Here is a 17,000-nt window from a genome sequence, read left to right on the forward strand (position 1 = left end):
TGATAGACAATGAAAAGGCTCAGACAAAGGTGGCCTGCCTGAAGGCAGATGCCAAGGAAGTAAAAATGGCAAGATTTGTATCAGGTTGCCAGAAAGCTGTACCTGCCCTTCACTGTGATATACAGGCTTTAGAAGGGGTGGAGGGGCTGTGTTTCCAGGAGGTGCTTGTGATAGCAATGAAGAACTTGGTTCACACTGGCTTTCTTCAAAGTAAGGATTTGTGTGTAGCACAGGTCTCTTTGTAGGAGTAGCACTGAAATTCAGAATTGCCCCAGGTGCTGTTCAGGCAAGTAAAGCTGGTATCAGCCACTTGGTACTAGTTGACTGGACTAGGCCTGGGCACCTGACTCAAGGGCACACATACCATGTCTAGCCAAACATACCGTGACAGGACATAGAAAGAGGAGCTGGACCAATCAGATATTCTATTTCTCTCTCTCATGTGAACTGGAAAGCCTGATGTGACAGAAGGCAGAAGCTGCTTGAAGTGACATTGACTCAACCCTGTTCAGATCCAGGCTAAATTTCCTAGCTGTGTGGTCTTGGGTGAGGTGTGTGTGTGTGTGTGTGTGTGTTGTGGACATGTGCTCATGTGGGTGTGTCCTCATATGGGTGCAAATGTATGTATCGATCAGGAGGCAACTCCAGGTGATACTCCTCAAAAGTGCTGTTCACCTGGTTTTATGAGATAGGGTCTCTCCCTGGCCTGGAACTTGTCATTAGCTAGGCTGGCTGGCTGCTAGTGAGCCCCAGGAATCTACCTGACTCTGCCTCCCCAGCACAGGATTCCCAGCATAGGATTATCAGCCCATGCCACCACACCCACTTTTTTTTTTTTTTTTTTTTTTTTTTTTTTTCATTTTGGGAACGGAACTCCTGTCTTCATGCTTGTACAAGAAGCACTTTACACTGCACACACCTTTAATCTCAGCATTCTGGAAGGGGAGGCAGAGGCTGGAAATCTCTGTGAGTTCAAGACCAGCCTTGAATTCCAGGATAGCCAGAGCTGACTTGAAAAAAAAAACAGAAGCACTTTACCTACTGACAGCCTTGGGTTATTATTAACTATTCTGAGCTTCAGTTTCTTGATCTAGTAAATGAAGATTTCAAAGCTGAATTGCAGTTTTTTTTTCTTGCTTTAAAAAATAAAATTTTAAATTTATTTTTATTTTCTGTGTATGTGTGCTTTGCCTACAAATAAGTGCACTTGGTTAATGCCTGGTGGCCTCAGAGGCAAGAAGAGGGCACTGGAACCAGATTCCTTGGAAATGAGTTAAAGATGGTTGTGAAATCTGGGTAGTGGTGGCATATGCCCTTAATTCCAGCACTTGGGAGGCAGAGGCAGGTGGATGTCTGTGTGTTTGAGGCCAGCCTGATCTACAGAGCGACTGCCAGGACAGCCAAGACCACACTGAAAACACTGTCTCAAAAAAACAAAAAAAACTAACCAACCAAGCAAGCAAACAAAAAAAGACGGTTGTGAACTACCATGTGGGTGCTGGGAATTGAACCTGGGTCCTCAACAAAAGCAGCTAGTGCTGTTAAACACTGAGCCATCTCTCTAGCATCTTTCCTTTCCTTTCCTTTTCATTTTGGATTTTGAAGACAGGTTTTCTCTGTGTAGCTTTGGCCATCCTGGAACTTGCTCTGTAGATTAGGCTGGCCTCAAACTCAGAGATGTGCCTGCCTCTGCCTCCAGAGTGCTGGAATTAAGGCATGTGCCATACTACTGCCCAGCCTTTTTCTTTTTTAAAAAATCATTTATTTTATGTATATGTATGATTTGTCTACATGTACATATATCTGTACCCCAGAAGAGGTCATTTAATTCTATGAGACTACAATTACAGATAGTTCTGAGCAAAAATACATGGGTGCTAGAAATTGAACTCAGGATCTCTGAAAGAGCAGCCAGTGCTCTAAACCACTGAGCCTTCTTTCTAGACTCTTTTTAATTTTGAAAGCTAATATCAAAGTGACAGTTTCCATTATGGCAATTTCATACATGTACCATTAGTTTCCCCCCCCCCTCTCTCTCTCTGTGTGTGTGTGTGTGTGTGTGTGTGTATTCCAGAATTACTCTGGTTGGAATTTGTATGTGACCCAGACTGGCCTCAAAGGAGAGAATCATTCTGTCTCAATCTACCAAGCTTTAGAGTTACATGCCTACCTATGTCACCACTCCCAGCCAGGCAGGCTGTAAATTATACAACCATTCTTTTAACTGTTTTGACACAGGGTTTTATTTTGCCCAGGAAGACCTCAAATTCATTATGTAGCTGAAGATGGCCTTGAACTCTTGATCCTTCTGCTTCTGCCTCCCATGTGCTGGGATTCCATACCTGTGCCACCAAAAGGGACCTTACAGCCATGTTTTACTTTGACTACCTAGGACTGTCCACTGGTTTCCTTTAAATTATCACCAAGGACTTAGGCTTTTAGAGGTAGAGGGGGAAAGCAAAGTTTGCAGTAGTCTCGCATTGTGCTAGTATGTGCGCTATGCCATCTCAGCCCCTTGAATTCCAGGGCTCTCCAGTCTATCCCACATTCCAATTTCATGTACTTCCCAAGCTTTGAGTCCTGGGACCTTTCCAACACTTTTACTGGGGCCACCTCTTACTGCCACAGGAAGGTGCCTGCGGGTTCTCATAGTCTAAACCAGCAGAGGTCAGAGAGAGTTACTTCAAAATTATAGGGCTCTCCTTTTGCTTCTGGAGCAGCTTCCCTTTGGACAGCTTTCCAACATTCCTCTGAGATTATGGGGATTGGTATGAGGACAAAGGGCCAGTCACCTGAGCTGGCCAGTGACAAGGCTCCACCTCCATCCACTTGGGCTGGTGTTTTCAAAGTCCTTGGCTTCCTTATCTAAATGCCTTCCTGACCGAAGACCTTGATTTCTTAGCCTTTCCAGCATCCAGTGGAACTCCCACCTTAAGTTAGGCCAGGCCTCCTTTTCTCCCCTCTACTTCTAGAGTTCAATTCTAGGCCTGCCAAAGTCTTTCATCTGATTCCCCTGTTCCCCCCCCCACCCCCCAAAGACAGGGTATGGCTATCTAACTCTGGCTATTCCGGAACTCACAGAGATCTGCCTCCTTCTGCCTCTCAAGTGCTGGATTAACTATATGTGCCACCATGCCCAGATCATCTGCACTCTTTTGTTCAATTAGATCGTGTTTTGGGAAGCACGTTCAGGTAAGTACCCACTCTTTTTAAAGAAGTTTTGGCAGACTGTGAAATCCCACCCAAAAAAAAACAAAACAAAACAAAAAAAAACCACAACAACAACAAAAAACTTTCCGAATGCTGGGCTCTGGATTTTCTAGGCCTTGGCAGTTGGGGAAATCTTTCTTTCCAGTTATGTTCTACCACACAGACCTGAAGTTTTATATTCTTTACACCTCAGATTACTTCCTGGAAGGACTGAATGATGAGGCCAAAGAAGCAATGTATGGGCATACAGAGAAGGGGCCTTGTCCCGCCCCCCCAAGCCCTATGGCAAAGGTACGTTAGACATGGTCACGCGACTGGACATCCGAGAATGGAGTGGGGTTAGGTGACTGTCCACAATCGCGAAGCAAGAACCTTTGGCTGCTGCTGAGGCCAGACTGTTGGGAAGATGAAGAGATCTAGCCAACATCCTCAGCACCACGGACAGGGAAACTGAGGCTGCAGGAGTGTAGAGCAAGGCTTCTTCGGAGCAGAGTGGTTCCAGAAGCAAGCAATGTGCGTGGCCTTGACCCTTTTGATATCTGAACCGCGTATAGTAAAGCCTCTGGCCCTGAGTTGGATCGGGCATGGATGCATCTCGCACAGCGCCTGGGAAATGTTATAAAAACACACCCACGGAACTCCTTCAGGAGCAGCCTTGCCCCAAGGTCACGCGGAAAGAGCAGGCTGCCTCCAGACATCAATTTCCTGCCATCCCCTGTAAAGCCCCCGAATCCTTTGAAGTCACCGCTTTCAGACGTGGGGGCGTCTAAAGAAAAGTGTCCCTCTCAAGGCCACTCTAGAGTCTGCCAAAGCTGCAGAGGCTTCTCCTCTCCTGCCCCGAGAGGCCCTAGCCCGCAAAAGCGCCGCCTTGTGAGGGCCGCCAAACGAGATGGCTGGTCTTTCCGGGACCCCCACGACCCCTGCAGAAGGCGCCGCCCCCCGTGTGCCGGCCCCTCCCTCACCGTGGGCTCACCGCCTGAGGCGAGGAGGAGCTGTGCCGCAGCCAATGGGAAAGCGTCGTGGCGAGGGCGGCGGCGGTTGTGATGCGCCACAGCGTCCAATCAGCGGTGAGCGCGGGGGCGGGCGATGACGTTCCGCGCTCCGCGTGCGGCGCTGTAAAGGAGCGAGCGCCGCGGCCCACTACAGCAGACGCCCGCGGTCAGCCTTTCGAGCTCCCCTCTCGCCGCCGCTGCCCACCATCCATTGCTGCCTCTCCCGGCCGTCGCCTTCCAGCGCGCTCACACAACCGCCGCCCGGCCAGTCAGTGAAGCCGGAGAGCCATTTCCCGCGCCCGGCCCCCCGAGGCGGGCATCCAGCCGGACCCTGAGTGTCGCCCTCTCGCGCTGCGGCCGCCCGCGCCTTCTTGGCCGCCTGTCCGGCATGAAAACTAAGTTCTGCACCGGGGGCGAGGCGGAGCCGTCGCCGCTCGGGCTGCTGCTGAGCTGCGGTGGCAGCGCTGCCCCGGCGCCTGGCGTGGGGCAGCAGCGCGACGCCGCAGGCGAGCTGGAGCCCAAGCAGCTTGGTGGCCGGTCCCAGCCTCTCGCGCTGCTGCCGCCGCCGCCGCCTCCCCTTCCACTGCCCCCGCCGCCATCGCCGCCACTAGCGGACGAACAACCTGAGCCGCGCACGCGGCACAAGGCCTACCTGTGGTGCAAGGAGTTCCTGCCCGGTGCCTGGCGGGGCCTTCGCGAGGACCAATTTCACATCAGTGTCATCAGGTCGGTGGCTGCGGCGTCGCGGGGGGGGAGGCGGGGCTGGGCGGTGGCTGGGATAGAGGTGAGCGCCGCGCCCCGGCCCTGAAGCACGACCCGGAGCGCGGCAGTCCGCCTTCGGGGGATCTTTGCGAAAATGTGTGCCGGGATGCCTCTGGTCCCTTGCGGGAGAACAATACTATACAGTCACACAAGCACATTCTGTATCGAAGCTCAAAATAGATGTGTCTAGGAAGCGGTTTCCTTATGAAGATCTCGAATGAAAAAGGGATGTTGTGGCTGGGCTTTAGAAAAGAAGGGGGAAAACTCATCGGGTAACTTTACCTTGTCGTGGCTCTAGTCCGTTATTTGATCACAACCCCTTCCCCCACCAGAAACGCTCCTTTGGCACTTGGGAGACCGAGGCAGGCTGATCTATGTGATCTGTGAGTTTGAGTCCATTTTGACCTACATAGTGAATTTCAGGCCAGTTATAGAGCTACATTGTGAGGCACTGACTCCAAAGGGAAAAAAAGAGGGAGTGAGAGAGAGGTGGGTTGGTGTGTGTTGATGGAAGGTAGTCACTCAAGCATCTCCTACCGAGGTTCTTAAGTCTTCGTGTACCTGTGTTACTGGCCAGCGTCTGGAGGCGTGGCTCCAAAAATAAGCATGAAGTAGAAAAAATTCCTCCTTTTTTGGAAGATAGGGTCTTTTGTAGGCAAAGTGGTCTTGAATTTCCTAGGTATTGGATACTGGCCTTGAATCACTGATGATTCTGCCTCTACCTCCCAAAGTGCTGGACCATAGAAGTGCCCCACAGTGTTTGGTTTCTTACTCCCCGTTGGAGTCATCATGGACTTCCCCTCAACGCCCCGCCCCCCGCCCCCCCCCCACTATGTAGCTCTGGCTATCCTGGAACTCACTATGAAATCAGACAGGTCTCAGACTCACAGATAACTGCTGCCTCTGCCTCCCTAGTGCTGGGATTAAAGGCATCTGCCACTCTGCCTGGCTTCCTTACTCTTTTTAAGTTTAAATATTTCATCTTAGATTAAAAAATAGTTGTTTTTTTATGTATTCTGACTTACTAGAGAAATGTAGCAATCCCCTTGCCATTATTGCACAAGTGCTTGGCATTCATTGTTGAGTATGGGTTTTTTGTTTGACCTTTGAAAACCCATTTGGTCGTTTTTCTACTAGTTTCTGTTTGGTTGACCCAGTTGAGTGCCAAGTGTCTAGAAACTGACTGGCTGGCTGGCTGCCATCGATAATCCTCAAATCCAGTTCTAGTCATTTGATTCCTTTTCCATGCCCAGTCTTTCACCAGAGTCATGAATGCAGCAAAATTAACTCTTTGGATGGACTGCACTTTCTCTTTGTGTTTCAGGCCCCTCATGGATAGGTGGAGGTGGTATGTATGTATGTATGTATGTATGTATGTATGTATGTATGTCTATGAGCAGATAGTTAAAAGGCAGTCAGAAAAAGGAAGACCACAGATGTTCAAATCATTGTTGAGTGTCCTTGAAAAACTTGTCCCCAAACTTAAATGCCTGACAGTTCTCACCCAGCAGGATGGTAGAGATTACTGTGGCACATTCTCTTCCTAGAGAAGTAAAACTGGGCTGATGGTATGTGCTTGTCCTACCATTTGGAAGAGGAAGGTAGGTGTATCAGGAGTTAAAGGCTAACCTGGGCTACATGAGACCCTGTTTCATCAAACCCAAACCCCAAACTTTAGATGGGTGACTTGCCTGAGATCTGTTGATAGCTCTCTGGTATGTCTGTCTGTCTGTCTGTCTCTCTTTCTTTCTTTTGTTTTGTTTATTTTTTGAGACAGGATTTCTCTGTAGCTTTGAAGCCTGTCCTGGAACTTGCCCTGTAGACCAGCCCTGCCTGCCTCTGCCTCTCTAGTGCTGGGAATAAAGGCATGTGTCACCACTGCATCCCTGCCTTTTTAAAAAATTACTTACTTTAATACTCAAGTGCTCTGTATGTATGCCTGCATGCTGGAAGAGGGCATCAGATTCCATTATAGATAGTTGTGAGCTACCATGTGGTTGCTGGGAATTGAACTCAGAACCTCTGGAAGAACAGCCAGTGCTCTTAATCTCTGAGCCATTTCTCCAGCCCTGTTGGTGGTTCTCTCTAGCAAGTATTTCACTCCTCAGTTAAATCTGCTTTGCAAAAGCACTGAGACTGCCTCCCCCCCACACACACACCTTAGGGGAAGGAGGTGGTTCAAGACAGGGTTTCTCTCTGTATCCCTGGTTGACCTGGAACTTACCACTCTGTAGACCTGGCAGACCACGACCTCAGAGATCCACCTGCCTCTACCTCCCCATTGCTGGGATCAAATGTGTGTGCTAGTGTTACCTGGCTCAGGAGTCAGTCTTAAAGATAGGACTTTCTTACCAGGCTGTGGTGGGAGCACACCTTTAATCCCAGCTCTCAGGAAGCTCAGGCAGATGGATCTCTGAGTTCAAGACCAGCCTGGTCTACTGCTTGAGTTCCAGAAAAACAAAACAAAAAAAATTAAGGCTTTTCCTTTGGATTTCAGTACCTGTTAAAATGCAGCATGCTGCCGGGCATGGAGGCTCACATCTTTAATCTCAGGAGAATCTCTGTGAGTTCGAGGCCAGCCTGGTCTACAAAGTGAGTTTCAGGACAGCCAGAGTTGTTACAGAGAGAAACCCTGTCTCCAAAAACCAAAAAGAAACAAAGTGTGGCATGCTGGAAACTACCTCTCAGTTCTGTGCTGAGTTATAGACTGGAGTTATAGAATATATTGAATAAGGAGAAAAAGGTGATTTAAGATGTGGGGAAGTGGGTGAAAATTCCCTTTAAAATAAACTTAGTGGCCTGAATGTAGCTTTTTGCTGGGTCCAGTACATCTCTCTGGTTTATTCATCACATTGCTTCAACTCAGTTCATTCAGTTCATTCAGTCTGTCCCAGGTTTAACCCTTTGGCTCCTCCCCACCTCAGAATGTACTTCTTTCTGTCTTTGCCTTTACAGCAGCCTGACTCCAATCTCTCCATCTATTTTACTTTGTCCTCAGAAGTCTCTCCTCTATTATGGTCTCTAAGGTCAAGGGACACCCCAGAACTACCTGTCTTTGCTTAGATGCATATGGAAACAGGAGGTCCCAAGGTTTCCAAGCATTTTGTGTGTTCTAACCTCTATCTAGTTCATTTGTATCCTGTTGCCAGGTGTTTCTCAAATGTCATCAGTTGCTTTCATGCTTTTGTAGCTAGGAAATAAAACCTAAACTTGTTTGCAAGGTCTAAACTTCTGCTCCAGTCTACCTTTGAGAAGGGCTGTTCCCTTCCCCCAACTGCAGTGACTGACTGAGCTCTTTCCATTGGTCCCAGTGCTTCTGAATGAGCTTTGTGTTTCAGTACCAGGCCTTTCTTTGCTCTTACCTTCTGCTTAGCAGTCTGTCCCCTGATGACTGCTTTTAAAATCCTCCCTTCAAGGCCTTACTCCACAGGAGAACCAAAAAGAAGGAGCCCCTCCCCCATCTATGACCCCTGGGGTGGGGGGGGGATTAAGAGCCACAGGCTGCAACATCAGCCCTTGACATGCTTGGGTGTGGGTGTTTTCCTGCTTTTATGTAAGACTGATTCCTAGAGAGCACTTCATGTTCATCATGTACTGAAGGATGAGCTCTGACTTCTGCAGCAACCCTTGTGCTCAGTTTGGCTTTCTTTTCAGTCTTGGGGGAGCAGCAGAATCGGACTCTTGTAGCTCAGGCTGGCCTCAGACTCTTAGTAATTCTCTGTCCCAGCCTCCAAAGCAGTGACATTACAGGTATGAACTTTTGAGCCTGGCTTTTCTTTTTTGTCTTTATTTTCTCAGTGTCAGGGATTGAACTCAGGCCTGAGCATGCTTTCCATGCCTAGCCCTGAATCTTGCCTTCATTGTGTTATCTAAAAAATTATCAGACCTAAGGTCATCTAGATTTTGTGTTGGTGTTGAAGTTGGTGTGTAGAAAGAAATTTTACTTTTTTTTTTACATTTTACATTTAGGTTTGTGATTCCTTTGAGATTTATTTTCTTGGAGGTGTAATTCTGTCTAGATTCTTTGTGTGTGCAGTTTCAGTACTAGTTATCAAAAGTACCATTTTTACTCTGTGGTACTGCCTTTGCTCTTGTCAAAGATTACTTCTATTAATGGATTTTCAGTTCTATATTTACAAGTTCTGTACTTGTATTGATTATTGGGGTCTTTTCCCACAATTTGTTTTCATCAACTTTTTTTTTTTGTTTGTTTTGAAACATAATCTTGCTGCATAGCCTAGAACTCACTAAGTAGATCAGAATGGCCTTGAACTCACAGAGATTAGTCTCAAGTACTGGTATTAAAGATGTGCTCCAAAACACCTGGCTTATATTTATTTTTATTTTATGTGTATGAGTAGTTTGCCTGCATGTATGCATGTATGTGGACTGCCCATGCAGGCTAGAAGAGCTGTTACAAGGGTGATGGCAACAGAGCCTCTGTCTTCTATTAGAGTAGCAAGAGCTCTCAGCCACTGAGCCATCTCTCTAGCCCTAATTACTGTGGTTTTAAAGGTAGATAGTGTTAGCTCTCTGATTATCTTATCCATTCTCAAAATTGTGTTGGTTAATCCTTTTCTTTTTGCCACTTTTTGTAAATTTTATAATTCATTTGTTGCTAACCATGAAATAACTGGAATTTTTTTTTCCTGTATCCTATTTTAGTTTACTATAGACTCTTCAACAGTACAAAAGAGGAGCTTGTGTTTCTAGTAGGAGATAGGACACTTTTATTTATTTGTTTGTTTTTTGAGACAGTTTCTCTGTAGCTTTGGAGCCTATCCTGGAATTCTCTCTGTAGACCAGGCTGGCTTTGAACTCAAAGAAATCCATCTGCCTGTCTTTGCCTCCTGAGTGCTGGGTTTAAAGGCATGTGCCACGACCAATTGGCTTTTTTTTGGGGGGGGATTAATTACAATTTTTTTATTTTATGAGTTCTGCCTGAATGTATGCATGTACACCGTATGCCTGTGATTCTTTTGTTTTGAATAAATATTTAACTTAGGCTCTATAAATGTTTGGACTCCAGGTCCACTTGGCAGAGATGCCTTGCTTGGGGACTTCTAGAAGGGTCATACTCCTCTCACTGAATTCAGACATGGGAGTCAAGAGGCCAGTGATTGAACATGATCATAACAAGCCTATCACCCCCTTCCCTTCTCCATTAAAGACAGGGCTTCACTATGTTGTCCTGGCTGGCCTCAAACTCAGCGATTTACCTGCCTCTGCTTCCCAAGAGCTGGGCTCAAAGATATGTGCCACCACTGCCCAGCAGAAGATTTTATTTTAGTGTTGTGAATGGGTGTGTATGCTTGCAGAAGCCCAAAGAGTCCCAAAGGGGGTGTTGGATCCTCTGGAGTTAGAAGTATAGGCAGTAATGTGGGTTCTCAGAACTGAACTGGGATTCTCTGCAAAAGCAATAGATAGGTGCTGTTAATCTGACCAATCACTTTCTCAAGACCCCTCTTTAAAATTTTTGAGTGTACTGTAAGAGGTCTTTAAGGCAGAGTATACTGTAAGAGGTCTTTAAGGCAGAGCAGTTACTGGAGTACTATCCTGAGGCTTCTTTCTTCCTTTTTTTTTTTTTTTTGAGACAAGTGCTTCCTGTGTAGCCCGGACTCCTGAGTCCTGGGATTACGGTTACATGTGTGCTTACCCCTCTATCCTTGAAGCTTTAAACACTGAGCTTCCAACAATTTGCAGTTATGAGGATTTCCTGTCCTGTACTAGGTGCTGTATGGGTTTCTACTCTGCTTTTGTCAGCCTGTCTACTTATTGGGGGGCCTGCAAGTCTTCATTGATAAGCTAAGAGTTTGTTTGGTTTTGGATTGAGTGACCCTTTCTGTGTGCCATACTGGAAACTGTAAATCTGAATGACATTTTTAATTTTGGGCGGGTGTTCTGAGCACATGGTTTCCACATTCTGAACTATACCTCTTAAGCTGAGTGGTATTTCAGTACTGTTGGTAGGAATGGTGTTCATGTGTTTCCTTTCCTTCCGTCCTCTGTGCCCTTGTTTTTAGCCATATCTCTTGGCTTGTCCAGTTTCTACACTGATGCCTTTGTTCTGTTATTCTTTTTTTAATTATTTTTGTGACAGGGTCTTACTGTGTAGTCCTGCCTGGCCTAGACTTTGCTGTATAAACCAGACTGGCCTCAAACTCACAAAAGTCTGCCTTTGCCTTCTCTCTCTCTCTCTCTCTCTCTCTCTCTCTCTCTCTCTCTCTCTCTCTCATGCACCACCATTCCTGCAGTGCTTTTATTATTTTATTATTTTATCTGATCTTCCCATCTAGTGGGGCCAGCTTCTCTCCAGAATTCACCACCTTCTGTGTAAGTCAAGGAGGCCCTTATTTCTTATTTTTACTTTTCCACAAAGAGATTGTAATCTGTCTTTCATAATGCACTTTCTTACAGTGTTTATTAGTATTGCACTAGCCCTGGGGCTGATGGCAAAACAATTAAAAAGTAAGGACTGGGTGCAGGCAGGAACTAGAGAGATTGATCAATGGTTAAGAGTACTGATTGCACTGGCAGGAGGGCTTAGGTTTAGTCCCTGTATCTACATGGGTGCTTATAACCATCTGTAACCCCAGTTCCAGGGAATCTGATACCCTCTTCTGGCCTCTTTGGGTACCAGGCATGGCACACACATGGTAACATACATACAGATAAAACACCTGTACACACAGAATAAAAGTAATAAATCTTATTTAATAAGGACTGGGAGGTCAGCTCTGGGGTTGGGCTAGATGGGATGCATATGGAAGTACTTTGTGAAATGAGGGGAAGTACTACTGAACCCTGAAAGGCAGAAAAGTAGTCAAAGCCAGGCACTACTGTCAGCTGAAGTACGTGGGTTAAGAGGAAAGTCCTTGGCTACAGAATAGATTGCTGTTCCAGTTTGGGGGAAGGAAAAATGTATAAAAACTTCAAAGAGAGGGAGATATATATCCATATAACTATCTCCATGATTTTGTTTTTGGAGATAGTTTCTCTCTAGGCAGTGTAACAGCCCTGTGGCTGTCTTGTAACTCACAGAGATCTACCTGCTTCTGCCTCCTGAGAGCTGGGATCAAAGGCTTGTGCCACCATGCCCAGCTTTGTGAATTTTTTTTTTAAGACAGGGTTTCTCTGTGTTTTAGCCTTCACTGGCCTAGAACTTACTGTATAGATCAGGCTGACCGTAAACACAGATCAACCTGCCTGTGCCTCAGAGTGTTGGATTAAAGGGTGTGCTACCACACTTAGCAAATTTTGTTTTGAAACTTCTTGTAGATCTGGCTGGTCTCACATGGCTAGTCTCACATTTGCAGCCACCTTCCTGCTTCAGCTTCTTCTGAGTACTGGGATTTTCATCCTTTCTTTCTTTTCTTTTTTTTTTTTTTTTTGGTTTTTCAAGACAGGGTTTCTTTGTATAGCCCTGACTGTCCTGGAACTTACTTTGTAGACCAGGCCTGCCTAGAATCACATAGATCATGTGTCTCTGCCTCCCATGTGTTGGGATTAAAGGGATACACCATCTGTCCAAGAAATGCAATATTAGTAAGTGTCCATAGTTAACCACTACATTCATATCAGCTTCCATGTGCTCAAGGGAGTTTTAATGTGATAAAAATTTAATAAGTCATTTTTTTTATTTGGGTTTACTCTTAGTATTGTGAAAATTTGATGCCAGTATTAACTCAGATCTGACTTCCTTTTATATGTGGAAGATATATATGGTCTGTGATAACTTTCCAAAGCAGCCAAACTTGAAAAGCAGTTTTTGTGGCCAACCTGATCTGAGAGTGTCCAGTGGGTGGTAAGGAGGGTGAATAGGCTGCCAAGGTTAGAGAAGCTGCCTGTGTTTGACTTCCCTGTGCTTTGGCACCAAGGTGACAGACACCCTGTTCTGCAGATTGCTTGCTGCAGAGGGAACAATGATTTAAGAGTAGTGCTGTGGTGTCTCATCCTGAAAGACTTCAAAACTGGTGAGACAGAAGGACATTTATTTAAAGCTGCCAAGGGCATGGCTATCTCGTTTTCTTCTCGTGTTCTAGTGGGGGTTTGCTGTAGTGTGCAGGATTGGGGGTGGGAGTCTCCACTCTAGGTCCCCTAGGTTAGGTGACTTATATTGAGGACTTCTTGGTAAGCTGATAGTACCTTTGAAATTAGAAGTCAGGTCTCTACCTCACACAGGGGACAGGCTATTTTTCCTCTTCCTCTCCTATAGTCTTGAAGGACAAGTGGGGAGAAAGAGACAAGCTGACCTGGCGGAGTTTTATTTGTTTTTGTGATAGGTTTTCTGGTTGTCCTGGAACTTGCTCTGTACAATAGGCTAGCCTCAAAATCACCAACTCTAGTTCTTTAAAGTAGAAGGATGGGAGAAGACATGAGAGTGCAAGAGTCGGCAAGTCCTTACAGACTTAAGAAATGGAAACCAGGGACTCATTCTGTCCCAGGCTGTCCTGTAGCTCACATGTGGGCCAGGCTGGCCACAAACTCAGATGCTCTTGGCTCTGCCTCCTGAAGGCTGGCCCTCTTTGAGTGTTGGGACTAAAGTCCTGGGCCCCATGGCTAGCAACACTGGTTTTTAAGAGTTCTTGTTATATCAAGTACTGAAGCATTAATCTAAATTAATCTTAATCAATAAAGAATTGAGAGTCAAATATTGGGAGAAAACCTGAAAGATCAGAGAACCTGGAGCAGCCATCAGTTGCTTCCTACTTGTCTAAATCCTCCATCCAAAAGGGTGAGATTCTGTCTGTGCCCCACCTTATCACTTCCTTTCTCTGCCTCCCAAGTGCTGGGATTAAAGGCATGAGCCACCTCTGCTTGGCCTCTATGGTTAACTAATGGCTAGCTCTGCCCTCTGATATCCAGGCAAGCTTTATTTGTCAGAATACAAGCAAAATACCACACAACAAAGTACTGTGTGCCTAGAGGAAGGGATATTTGCAGAAAGGTTTAGATGAAATCCTAGTTTGCAGTCTCTTCCTCTCTGACCTGATTGGTCTAGAACTCAGAGATCTGCCTACTTCAACCTGAGTGCTGGGGATATGCAAGGGGGCCACAGTAAACTAATTGCCAAAATGGCCCTCTGTAATTAGGGGGAAGGTTTTTATTGTAGGTAAAAGAAAATGTCCAACGCAGAGAGAATAGAAAGCAGACTGGATATGGCCAGAGCCATCTTTAAGAGAAGCAAGAGATTGCAGTTTGAACAAATCATGTGAATTATAAAGAGGATAAATAGTTGGGGGAGGGAAGCCCTGAGATGAAGGGAGGTGAGAAGGACCAGGTTGCTAGCTTCATTTCAACTTTGAAATGTATAACAGGTGTATGGACTGAAGGAACCTGGAGGTCAGCATGGGTTTTGATATGCAACTATAGGTATATGTCAATGGAGAGCTATATAAACAGTTTCTCTCTCTCTCTCTCTCTCTCTCTCTCTCTCTCTCTCTCTCTGTGTGTGTGTGTGTGTGTGTGTGTGTGAGAGAGAGAGAGAGAGAGAGACAGAGAGAGAGAGAGACAGAGAGAGAGAGAGCCAGGCACATTCCATAGCACATATGTGGATAACCTTAGGTTGGTCCTCAACATTTAACATTTGCTTTTGTTTGAGGCAAGGTTTCTTTGTTGTTCATTGCATATATATATCAGGCTAGCTGGCCTATGAGCTTCTTGGGATTCTCCTGTCTCTGCTTCTCATTTTGACAGAAGCACAATGGGATTACAGATAAACTTTCTAGCTTTTACATGGGTTTTGCCAGAGGCAAGGGAAATGACTCCTTTTGGGGGATATGAACATGTTTCACAAGTTCCAGAGAAATGCTATTTTATCTAACCCCACTAGAAGTCCTTCTATAGTCCAACATGAGTTCATTTCTTGATTTTTGTCCCACCTGATATCTAACACTGGGATTAAAGGCCAGTGCCACCATGCCCTATAGTATTTTCTTGTTCTTTTTTTTGTTTTTGTTTTTATGTTTTTTTTTTGTTTTGTTTTGTTTTGTTTTGTTTTCCGAGACAGGGTTTCTCTGTATTGCTTTGGAGCTTATCTTAGAACTAGCTCTGTAGACCAGGGTGCCCTCAAACTCACAGAGATCCACCTGCCTCTGCCTCCTGAATGCTGGGATTAAAGGCGTGTGCCACCAATGCCCGGTGACCTATAATATTTTCAAAGCAACTATGAAGTAAGATAAAGCAAGAGTATTGTAAGAACCAAAAGCATTATGTAATCTGTTTGGAATCCATTCAAATACGAGTTTCTTCGTATCTTCTCACCCCTCCTGTGGCTGCAGTGATATCTTATGTTCACAATGATGACTCCAGGCCACTAAAGTCCTGAATCATTAACATGAATATTTTCAAGGCTTTAAAATTAAATTATTTTGTGGTCCTGGGGGTAGACGGAACTTCCAACAAACCAAAACCAACAAAAAACCCAATAGCTACAAATCTAGCCCAAGAATTATTTTTTTCTTTTTGTTTTGCTTTTTGAGACAGGGTTTCTTGGTCTTGTTTGTCTTCGTTGTCCTAGAACTAGCTCTGTGGACCAGCCTGGCCTGGAATTCAGAGATCTCCCTGCTTTTTCTTTGCTGTTTTCTATTGGTTATACTGGTGGGGTTTTTTGTTTGTTTGTTTCTATTGCTATTGTTGTTTTTTTTTTTTTTTTTTTTTTTTGGTTTTTTTTTTTTTGGTGTGTGTGTGTGTGTGTTGTTTTTTGTTTTTAGCATGAATATCTTGTGCTTGCTATGCTGAATTGTGACTCATTCATCTTTATTGTAAAATGCCATATACAAGGTGATACGTTTGTGGCTTCAAATCTCTTTGAAGTCTTTTGAGAGTGTCTGGATTTTTACTTATGTTGATGTTTTAATGACTTTATGGTAAAGTGTGCAGTTAAATTTTAACCTGCATTTCTATGGCCTTTGTTGGCAGCAGATCTTGTTGCCAGTCATAGGATTTGACTCATTGGTCACTGTGTTGTTGTTGTTTGTTTGTTTTATTTAGTTTCTCATAGTTCTTAGGCTACTGGTTTAATGACCCTGTTTCACTCATTTTGACTGACATCAAACTATAACAGACAGCTTATTCATTACAGCCTATTGCACAATCGAGACCACGGGTGACACAATAGACCAAAGATTGTGAGTTTGAGCTTGTTTCTGGCCATGCTAGCCTGCCTGCCTTCTGTGGGAATACTGAGCAAACTTGGAGTCAAGTCACACAGTTTAGAACAGTAGTTCATCTGTTTTCATTTGACCAAGCTTTGGAAAATATGTGACAAGAAGAGAATTGAGGGCTTGTCCTGTTGCTTGGTAGTCAGAAGCCCCTGTTGGTTGTGACTGCACATGGTGGGGGAATTGTGGTAAGCCTTGCAGAGGAGGGTACTACCAGGGTTAGCTTAGGAAGCAGAAAGCTGCTTGTTCCTCTCCATGCTGACTCCTTTCTGAGCTTTTAAATGAGAGTGGCAGCTGCCTTGTCTTCTGGGAATAGGCCCATACTCTCGCTGACCTTCAGCATGTTTTTTAGTAGCCTTCTGAAAAACTTCAGCCACTTCAGGGAAGTGGGAGTTATCTTAGGAGGATCAGGAGTTCAAAGTCAGCCTTGGCTACATAGTGAAGTGAGCTTGAGACCAGCCTGGCATAAATGAGGCCCTATCTTCAAAAACCTAACTAAAACAGACAAAAACTCAAACTGAGTACAGTTGTATAGAGTTACTTAGAAGTTCTTAACTAATTAAAGGGGGAAAAAAATCAGATTGGGTATGGTGTACCTGGCAATTTGGGCTTCTTAGATCTTGAAACAGGAGTCAGAATAGGATTTGGGACACTGAAGGTCCACTACAATTGAAGTCCCTCTTATCTGTGGTTCATATTGTACAGAATTTTGTCTTATCCATTCATTTTAAGAATTCTTCTCTAGTTTTCTCCAGCCCAGGCCATTGATTTGCCCCAAAGTTGTTACTGTTTAAAGGGCCCAGTGATTTGCTATTGGGTTTAGCAGTGAGAGGTGAATGTGGCAGTAGGTTATTGATTGCCATCTCTTGAAAAC

At 45.1% G+C, this 17,000-nt stretch overlaps 1 protein-coding gene across 3 annotated transcripts in view; it reads left to right on the forward strand.

Moving 5' to 3' along the window:
- Nucleotides 1-4,308: 4,308 nt before the first annotated feature.
- Chka (choline kinase alpha) overlaps nucleotides 4,309-17,000 on the forward strand; it is a 44,903-nt gene continuing 32,211 nt past the window's right edge. Inside the window, exon 1 of one of the 3 annotated variants that reach the window (XM_051193524.1) lies at nucleotides 4,309-4,928. In XM_051193524.1, the coding sequence (XP_051049481.1) occupies nucleotides 4,591-4,928 (338 nt within the window). In that variant the 5' untranslated portion in view covers nucleotides 4,309-4,590. The remainder of the gene's footprint in view (nucleotides 4,929-17,000) is intronic. The other 2 variants (XM_051193525.1, XM_051193526.1) reach the window with 2 other exon arrangements.

The sequence above is a fragment of the Phodopus roborovskii genome, unplaced genomic scaffold, assembly GCF_943737965.1.
Source record: "Phodopus roborovskii unplaced genomic scaffold, PHOROB, whole genome shotgun sequence".
NCBI lineage: Eukaryota > Metazoa > Chordata > Mammalia > Rodentia > Cricetidae > Phodopus > Phodopus roborovskii.